The 9,756-nt window shown below is 45.3% G+C and overlaps 1 protein-coding gene across 3 annotated transcripts; it reads left to right on the top strand.

Moving 5' to 3' along the window:
• Positions 1–12: 12 nt before the first annotated feature.
• LOC134223549 (protein angel homolog 2) lies at positions 13–9,718 on the top strand. 3 transcript variants are annotated; one of them, XM_062702726.1, is made up of 4 exons: positions 13–235; positions 358–958; positions 1,015–1,449; positions 9,230–9,718. In XM_062702726.1, the coding sequence occupies exons 2-4, from the start codon at positions 452–454 to the stop codon at positions 9,611–9,613; spliced, it is 1,326 nt and encodes a 441-aa protein (XP_062558710.1). In that variant the 5' UTR covers positions 13–235; positions 358–451; the 3' UTR covers positions 9,614–9,718. The 3 variants fall into 3 exon arrangements, with proteins under 3 accessions (XP_062558710.1, XP_062558708.1, XP_062558709.1); XM_062702724.1 differs by having other exon boundaries at positions 337–958; XM_062702725.1 differs by having other exon boundaries at positions 320–958.
• Positions 9,719–9,756: the final 38 nt, after the last annotated feature.

Genomic DNA, 9,756 nt, shown 5'->3' with positions numbered 1-9,756 from the left:
TGACAGTATTTAGTACCTTCGGGACTTGTGTCTTTCGCGAGTTTTTCGCAAATGATTGTCTTTTATGTATATAAACACTTAAAACTTGTAAAAATTAATTTAAGGTGCAAGATCTCATGGAAATTATAGACGAGTATTTTTAAAACAATATATTCACATCAAAATTCGGCTGTAGCTGTGAACTGATTGGCAACTTTACAGTGAAATCAGAAGATTGCTGCACTCCTCGAAAAAGGTAAACAAAAAAGGTTTCGGATGTTATTTAGCATTAGCTCGATCAATCTTATCCTTTGGTATTATATAACATGTATAACCGAAGGATTTCATCTCTTCAAGTTTCATGACACGTCTGCTCAGATATCCCTTCACTGGTTCGTCACTTTTGCAACCGCCGTGCATTCCGTTTGTTGTTGTTCGATCCAAGCAGCAACAGCGTGGGGCGTTCCAGCGTATGTCCCGCTCGAGCACATCACTGAATCAGTCTTGCCTGGAATCACCGGTAGCGAACAGTCCGGTTGGCAAAATTTTTCAACGTTACGCCCGACAGAAAAGAATGTCCGAAACGTGTCGCAAGTGGGTGAAACTTCAGTCGGCTCCTCGTCGCAGCCCGGAGGATTTTCAGTTTACCCTTATGTGCTACAACATATTGGCCCAGGAGCTGCTGGAAATGCACGAGGATTTGTATGACCGGCACGACCAGGTGACGCTTTCGTGGCCCCACCGGTACGATCGATTGCTTTCCGAGATCAACATGGTCCGACCGGATATTCTTTGCCTGCAGGAACTGCAAGACAACCATAAAGATCAGTTTAGCAGTGGATTGGCAAACTTTAAGTACGAAATGATCTTTAAGAAGCGAACTGGCGACAAGACAGACGGGTGCGCGATCTACTATCGGCGGGATTTGTTTGAGCTGATGGACTATCACGACGTCGAGTACTATCAGCCTGGCGTTAAGGTGACTCAATTTAGTTGTTATTAGTATTAAACAATAACTTTTTTTTTTATTTCAAGAGATTAAACCGCGAAAATGTGGCCATCATAGCGAAATTTCGCGTGAAATCAAACCCAAATCAATGCCTAGTGGTGGCGACCACACACCTTCTGTACAATCCCCGCCGACAGGATATTCGATTGGCGCAGGTGCAGGTGCTATTGGCCGAATTGGATCGGTTAGCCTTTCTTGGTCGAATGGAGAATGGAACGCCCAAGTATGCGTCAGTTATACTGTGCGGGGATTTCAATCTTCAGCCGTACACCGCGCCATATGTGCTTCTAACGACGGGATTCCTACAATATGAACATCTTTCATCCAATACATTGGAACCGATTTCTTGTGGATCGGCCTTTGGAAAGAAGCTGCTTCCACAGAGACTGGGCATTACAGACGACTGTCGACACGAAAGTCACTTGGACAGAATGGAACAGGATGAGGCGAAAAATACTCGGGTATGTATATTGTGACATTGGTTGTAGAAGGATCGCATCTGTATACTGCTGCAAATAATTATAATGCCAAGCATAGATTTTCATACAGAATGGGCGTGCTTGAGGACAAAAGTCTCGATTTCTTCTTAAAATTTTGCATTTCAGCTGATTGAAGTTTTTTCTAGTTAGAATGATTGAAGTTTTCTATTAGGGAAAGTTATTTGGATGCATGTTGATTAGTAATACCGATTTCAGACGGAATAGGAAATAATGCCACCACCAGGGTTTGAACCCAAAAAAAGAATGAAAAATCTCTCACTTATCATCTCTGTATACATTTAGGTACAATATGTAACATGCCGTGAGAGACTTCCTTCCCCTCGGATATGTTACCTTGCCGCGGTGGGTCGGCTTACGCCATTAGCACTGATATGGCAACCAAAGGCATATCCTGTCGTGGTGGTATCACATGTTGACTATTTTTATTTGGTGCCGCGTTACATATCTGGCATTGACGCACTAATTTACGGCATTTGCATGTGATCCAACGGATCTCGTGTCTTGGAGCCTTGAATGGTAGTGCAGTCATGCAGAGGCCTTTTTCATCAGTGATAATGATGTGAGTTCTCTTCTTTTCGGCAATACTTTTCTGATGCGTTCCATGTGACGATGACTCGTAGCCACGCTTACATTTAGCTAGCTAGGCATTTATTTAAAAAAAACTAAGTATTCAAGACATTCGTAGGGAATCGACTGCTGGATTCACTGAGTAGAAGTTTTTTCAAAACTAGGAACGTGGTGCCAGTTTTATTTTGTTATGACTCACTTCGAAGAGCAATAATAAAAAATACCGCAAATTATAATGATGGTATATGAACAATCTTATGCCGGCTTCATTCACGATAATTTTTACTAATAGTAGGGAATAGGCGTGATGAAGCTTTACTTTGCCACCGAAAAGTGAATCCTATAGCTGACTCATAACTGATCATTAGTACATGATAGATAATGACAGTTAGTTTGGAAACGATCAAGCTACTTATTAGAACATAATAATAGTAATACCTTGACAAAGGAATAACAAAAAATAGACTAAATGCACGAACAGTTTCCACTTTTTACAAGACATAACTTACATTGTGTTTGATAGTATTGACACAGGATGAACCAATAACCAGGCAAACAAAGTAATTCAAGGAACGCATACTTCATACCTTCTGACTATAAAGACAAAAATGACATCGTACAGGCCAATCTATATGATTCGGCAATTGAGCCTCAAAATAAACAAAAGATTTAAAAAATTCTATATGATTAAGGATGAGGTAATGGGAGAGAATATCTATTAAAGTTTTAAATATGTCTTTTGAGCCAGTTTAACAGTGTCTTTATGGACGACATGATCCTTGTACGGCTGGAAAACTGCTTCAAATTTATTGACTTGTCATTTTCATAAATCGGGGACTGAACACTCTCTCATCCTTCACAAAAAATCGCTTCCGACTTAGCTTCTTCGATGAAGCCTTGGGCAACATGTTCCCTGTGAGTTGAAAAAACTGCTTCGGTCGATTTCGAGCGCGTACAATGACAATAGACGTCTAAATAGCATAAAAACTGACAAAATAGTTTGACTCTGACAAGAAAATGACAAAAATTACTTTAAACTATAACGATCTTAGTTAGCATGAGACCTGTCTGACTATTTATGAACGTAATTCCGTCTGATTCAGTTGCAACAGCGTCTTCTTGGACGACATGTTCCGTGTACGGCTGGCAAACTGCTTCGAAAGGAATTATGCAACGGTATCATCAAAGGCCTGGTGCAGAGGTTTCTACTCTATTCAGAGTCCCGCCAGTAAACCTCAAAAAAAAAAAAAAAAAAAAAAATATATGTAACATGCCGCGAGAGACTTTTTTTGCAAGCTGTTATGATAAAGAACTGATTCGGGGGGCCATACCCCATGGGTATGGGTAGTGGCGCCTAAAATTTGTATGTCTCTTCTCTGTGGTGAGGGATCGAATGTATGGGCGAGCACACAAGACAACATTTTCAAAACGACTTATCTGCTTTTGTAAACAAAGATTCAAACGACGATTTGACGAATCTGATAGCTCACCCACGCAAACCAACACCATTAATAGGTAGGGGAAGGATTCCGCTACCTATTAATGGTGTTGGTTTGCGTGGGAGAGCTATCAGATTCGTCAAATCGTTTGAATCTTTGTTTACAAAAGCAGATAAGTCGTTTTGAAAATGTTGTCTTGAAGTAAGCCTCGCATGGTACGTGTGGTCAGTAGGGTCAGTATGACTGCTTAGGCAGTAGTGTTGTAATAGTGTGATTCGGCTGTCAGTGACGGAGTAAGTGTAGTCTCGCTAGCTCTGACAAGAGTGTCGGGGGCCAGATACCTCGGCGGCACCCCATAATTAGGGGCATGAAAGTCCCACTATGCATGATAGGATTGTCAGGGGGTTGATACTTCTGTTGGTACAACCGTGCCAGCAACGAATAAAGGTAATCATTTCTAGACCAACATTTGAAAAGGGCGTAACAGCCAAAATTTATTCCTTCTGATTCCTCGTCTACATATATAGCTATATATGTAGACAAAGAACCAGAAGGAATAAATTTTGGCTGTTACGCCCTTTTCAAATGTTGGTCTAGATTTGTTGAATTATATTTGATTCAGTGTAGCTTACATCACACATCCACCAAAAAGATATTTTAATTACCAGATAAAGATTGTCGCTTCGGTTCCCTTTGTTCTGCTGTTCGAAACATATGTGGTACCTAACTGTCAAATCGTATGTATTTTTCCTTCATTGACATTTAGATCCCCTATCCTCGCCAGCAAAAGATGTTCCGGACAGCGACGACAGTGACAATCTTTATCTGGTAACTAAAATATCTTTTATCCATACCACAACCACATGTATCTAACAGTAAAAATAAAGACTTAGGTGCCTGCCAGAGTAGACGCGTCTACGCGACGCCGCGCGAAAATTGCACACAAGGGAATAACAATCAATAATAAGGAGCTGTCAAATCGTATATGGACGCTTCGCTTCGCTTCGCACTTCGCGTCTACTCTGGCCGCACCCAGTTCGTACGTGTTTCTTCCAGACAACAGACGTTGTGTTTTATTTTTCTCGCTGCGCATAAATCCTCGACAGGTTATGGGCCTGTGCGTGATAGAGAGTGGAGGAACAAAAGAAAATTTGACGCCATTTTAGATTTCTTGGTTTTTCGCGAAATTTGTTCGGTTTTTCGTAAAGTTTCGAAAGTTTTCGCGCGGAAATGGACGGTAATCGGTTCAACATCCAACAGTTGAATAATTCCAATTATCCCACCTGGAAATTCAAGGTGAAAATGCTCCTCATTCGAGAGGATCTGTGGCGGTGCATCGACCCCGGCGTCAAGAAGCAAGGGGAAACCGATGACGCCTGGAATACGCTGGACTCCAAGGCTTGGTCCACCATCGGCCTTCTCGTCTCGGATAAACAGCACGGGCTGATCCGTGCGACCAAGACAGCAAAGGCAGCATGGGACGCGATACAGCAGCACCACGAAACAGCAACCCTAACCTCAAAAGTCTCGCTTTTGAAGCAGATTTGCGATAAACGTTTCGTGGATGGTGAAGACATGGCGGAGCACCTCTTTGCCATGGAGGACTTGTTTGAGAGGCTAAAGAACGCGAGACAACAATTAGAGTTTGCCGAGTTCCTACGACACATTGACGACCGCCCTAGAGAGCCGGTCTGACGCAGAGCTCATCCTCGAACTCGTCAAACGGAAGCTGCTAGACGAGGTCGCAAAGCACCAAGAATCATCCGGTGGTTCGGTGCTGAAGGTCAGCACTACACACAGTCGAAATAGCAAGAAGAAGCCTCTAATTTGCCACCGGTGCAAAAAGGAGGGTCATAAGCAGTTTGAGTGCCCGCAGCGCGCCCGTGATTCGGACGACGACCCGAAGCTTAAACGAAAACAACAAAAGAAAAAGGAAGATTGTGTTTCGTTCGCTTTCGTTGCCGGCGCGTGTGAATATTCTTACGGCTCGAAGCCGTGGGTAGTGGACGAGCCACACAGTTGCCGATCGGAGCTTTTTCAGTGAATTGAAAAGTTGTGACATTAAATCCGTAACGCTCGCCGACGGAAAATTTGCGAAAGTGGAAGGCCAGGGGTGTGGCACGATTGAGTGTTGTGATGAAAATGGACTTCCGAGAAAAATGAACATATGTGTCGCGCTTTACACACCTGGTCTTGCCATAAACTTGTTATCGGTGCCGGCAATAGTGGAGAAGAATGCCGAAGTGATTTTTGATGCTCGTGGATGCCGAATCTTGCGTGATGGGACGACGGTAGCCATGGCAACGTTGAAGCGTGGGCTGTACCAGCTAAAGCAACCGGAAGAGGTTGTGTTGTCGGCCAGCAGCCACCACATCAAAGATTGCCAGCACGTCTGGCACAGGCGGTTCGGCCACAGGGACCTGACGGCAATAATCCGGATGAAGAAAGAAGACTTGGTAAGCGGTTTGAAAGTTTTTGAGTGTGGTATCGACGAGCCATGTGATTGTTGTTTGAAGGGGAAGAGCTCACGCGCTCCATTCCCGAAGGAGTAATCATCAAGCACGAAAGCGACGATGGACCTGGTGCACACCGATGTGTGCGGCCCGGTCGAAGTGTCATCCGTCAGCGACGATCACTCCCGATACTGCGTGCTGTACTTTCTGAAACACAAGTCAGAGGTGGTAGCCAAAATCCGGGAGTACGTGGCGCTAGCACAGAACTGCTTCGGTCGGAAGCCGAAAATCATCCGTTCGGATCAAGGTGGAGAATACACCGTAGAAAAGCTGCGTGATGTCTACAGAAAGGAGGGAATACAACCGCAATTTACGGCGGGCTACAGCCCGCAGCAAAACGGGGTAGCAGAACGTAAAAACCGCTACCTCGTCGAGATGGTTCGATGCCTTCTGTTCGACTCCAATCTGCCGCAGTGCTATTGGGCGGAGGCATTAAACACTTCTGTGTATCTCCAGAACATACTTCCGACGAAGGCTGTCAAGTCATCACCGTTTGAGGTGTGGCACGGAACCAAACCGGACGTCGAGAACCTGAAAGTGTTCGGATGCAGTGCGTGGGTTCATGTACCGAATGAAAAACGGAAGAAGCTCACGGCAGCTGCGAAGGAGCTCGTCTTCGTAGGCTACTCGCTAGAGCACAAAGCCTACAGGTTCCTGAACAAGTCTACGAGAAAAGTGACAGTGAGTCGTGACGTTCGGTTCATCGAAAGTGCTACGGAAGTGCCTGCCGAGGTTGATCATAAGCAGAAGAAGAAACCAATCGGGAAGCCGGTCCCCGTTTCCAGCCAGGAGGAGATAATAGTGTTTGACTCGGTCCTGGAGAAAAATGAGCCCGTTGTCGAGATACGTGAAGTGCAACAACAAGAACCCGATTGCTCGGCAGCCACTAATGATAGCTGTAGCGAATCTGTAGCGGCAGAAGACGAAGACGGCGAGTTTGGTTCTGCGGAGTCTGAAGCAGATTTTGACGGTTTCAGTGACGCTAATCCTGTGCGCGGTATTGAAGAAGCCAACGATCAGGATGACCGCGAACGTGAACCCAGAATATCTGAACGAGTCAATAAAGGTATCCCGCCGGAACGATTCGACGAGATGATTAGCGTGACGAAGCATTTTGTGAAAGAACCAAGAACGTACGAGGAAGCGGTCCAACGTCCCGAAAAGGCTGTCTGGCTGGCAGCAATGGAGGAGGAGATTGTCGCACTCGCCGAGAACCAGACCTGGGAATTAGTGCAACTGCCTCCTGGAAGAAAAGCGATCGGCTGTAAGTGGACGTTCAAGGAGAAGGAGAACGAGACGGGTCAAGTAGTGCGACACAAGGCAAGGCTGGTAGCGCAAGGGTTCACACAGCGCTATGGTACGGACTACGACGAGGTGTTCGCACCCGTAGTGAAACAAACAACCCTCAGAACGCTACTAACGATCGCCAGTCGAGATGGCATGATGGCAAAACACCTGGACATCAAGTGCGCCTACCTTTATGCCGACCTCGAAGAAGATAAATTTCTGAAACAGCCCCCGGGATTCCAATCGGACGGCAATTTGGTGTGCCACTTGAAGCGATGTATCTACGGCTTGAAACAGTTGGCGCGGGTTTGAAATGCGAAAATCGACGGCATTTTCAAGGAGATCGGTTTCGAACCTGGCAAGGCCGACTCGTGCCTTTACGTGAATCCACATCGAAAAGGTCGACGGGCACTACACCATGAGCCAAGGAAACTACATCGATAAGCTGCTCGGAAGGTTCGGACATGGAGACGCTAAGCCGTCGAAGATACCGCTTGACCCAGGCTATATAAAACAAAAGGAGGAGACAGCCCTGCCGACGAACTCTTCGTACCGTTCGCTGGTGGGCAGTTTGTTATATGTCGCGGTCAATACCAGGCCGGACATCTGCATCGGGACTTCGCTACTGTGCAGGAAGGTATCAAATCCTACCGATCGCGACTGGTCAGAAGCTAAACGTATGCTGAGGTATCTTAAAGGTACCAAGAACTGTCGTTTGCACCTGGGTGGCGGCGCCGAAGGTCTCGAATGTTTCGTCGATGCAGATTGGGCCGGAAACGAAGGCGATCGGAAGTCGAATTCCGGTCAGGTCATCAAGTTCGGCGGTGGCGTAGTGAGCAGGGCCACGCGCAAACAAAATTGCGTCGCCCGAGTTTGTGGCCGTATCAGAAGGCTGCCAGGAATTACTGTGGATGAAGAAGCTTCTGAAGGATTTTACAGAGGAAAGCCCGGATCCCATAGTCGTGTGGGAGGACAATCAGTCCTGTATCAAAATGGTGGAGTCGGACCGTATGGAGCGCCGGTCTAAACACATCGATACAAAACATGAGTTTACGAAAGATCTACGCCAACGGGTCATTGATCTCCGTTTCTACCGACGGATCAGATGGTTGCGGACATCATGACCACGCCACTCGACAGGATCAAGCTGGAGCGGCACCGTGAGGCACTCGGTGTCATTTAAACTTCTATACGTTGAGGAGGAATGTTGGCACAACCGTGCCAGCAACGTGCCAGCAGTTAATCATTTGTTGAATTATATTTGATTCAGTGTAGCTTACAGCACACATCCACCACAACCACATGTATCTAACAGCAAAAATAAAGACTTAGTTCGTACGTGTTTCTTCCAGACAACAGACGTTGTGTTTTATTTCTCTCGCTGCGCATAAATCCCCGACAACTTCTGCCGCACCTTGGAAATGGGAGACGTGAAAGGGTCTGCCTCGTAGCTGAGGTAGGATTTGCCTTCATCCATCTATAAAAAAGACAGACATTTGTTCAGCTCGACAAACTGAGTCGATTGTCATATAATATCATGGATCTGCGAGAATTCTATAAAAAGTTCGAGTTGGGAATGAAATGATAGTTTTTCGGTACAACTTTGTTGTACGAGAAAGGCAAAAAGTTTGTACGGATCAGTTCCTCAGATGGAAATTGTTGAAGATGAACATCGGGTCTGTAAAGCTGAATGCGGCGAGTGAGCCTTTAGTAAACGGAATGGTAAAAAAATAAAAATGTTTTATTCAATCACGAAGTAGGTAGTCAATTACTGAAGAGAATGAAAGAAGAACATGGTCTTTTTCGTCTTTCTATTAATTGGCATTACATCACTTTAAAACTGCGATGCGATCTTTCTATGCATTTCTTGTGAAGTCTTTTCTACAGTTTAAAACAAAATGACAAACAAATCTAATAATGAACTTTTTCTTATAGTTGCATCATTCCAGCAAAGGAACCGTGGCACAAACGCCGAGTCCCGACGGAGAACAGAACAACCAGTTCTTCAGTCAGGGCGCTCTGAAACATCGGTTCAAGTTTACCTCCGCCTACAGACACAACATCGGCAAGGAAAACCAAGAAGCGAGCACCTTTCAGGGACAGTGGATCACGGTAGACTATTTGTTCTACACCAAGTTCCAGAATACGAATGAGAAGCAGTTCACCGAAAGTAACCTCAATCTGGTTGCAACTTACGCACTGCCAACGGTGAAGCAGGCTCGTGAGATCTACTCAATCCCCAATATGTATTTTGGTTCTGACCACTTCGGACTCGCTGGACGATTTCTACTCAAAGCTCATACGGAACCGAAGCTGTAGCAAGAGAATCGAGCGATGTTGGAGAATAGTGAGTGGAGGTGTTTGATAAAATTGGTATGTTTTTACTTTGTTATTTGTATACAGACGTGTTTTTATCGCAACGGACATCAGGAAATACTGGAGGAGTTTCATGTGATGACCCA

Source organism: Armigeres subalbatus, chromosome 3, assembly GCF_024139115.2.
Source record: "Armigeres subalbatus isolate Guangzhou_Male chromosome 3, GZ_Asu_2, whole genome shotgun sequence".
NCBI lineage: Eukaryota > Metazoa > Arthropoda > Insecta > Diptera > Culicidae > Armigeres > Armigeres subalbatus.
The sequence above is the reverse complement of the archived record's forward strand: the minus strand, read 5'-3'. Positions and strand labels throughout refer to the sequence as shown.

Excerpts from the sequence above, each read along its gene's own strand:
- LOC134223549 (XM_062702724.1), top strand. The coding sequence starts at position 341 with ATGACACGTCTGCTCAGATATCCCTTCACTGGTTCGTCACTTTTGCAA. Across the intron at positions 959-1,014 it reads ACTATCAGCCTGGCGTTAAG|AGATTAAACCGCGAAAATGT; the intron begins GTGACTCAATTT and ends TTTTATTTCAAG. Across the intron at positions 1,450-9,229 it reads ATGAGGCGAAAAATACTCGG|TTGCATCATTCCAGCAAAGG; the intron begins GTATGTATATTG and ends TTTTTCTTATAG.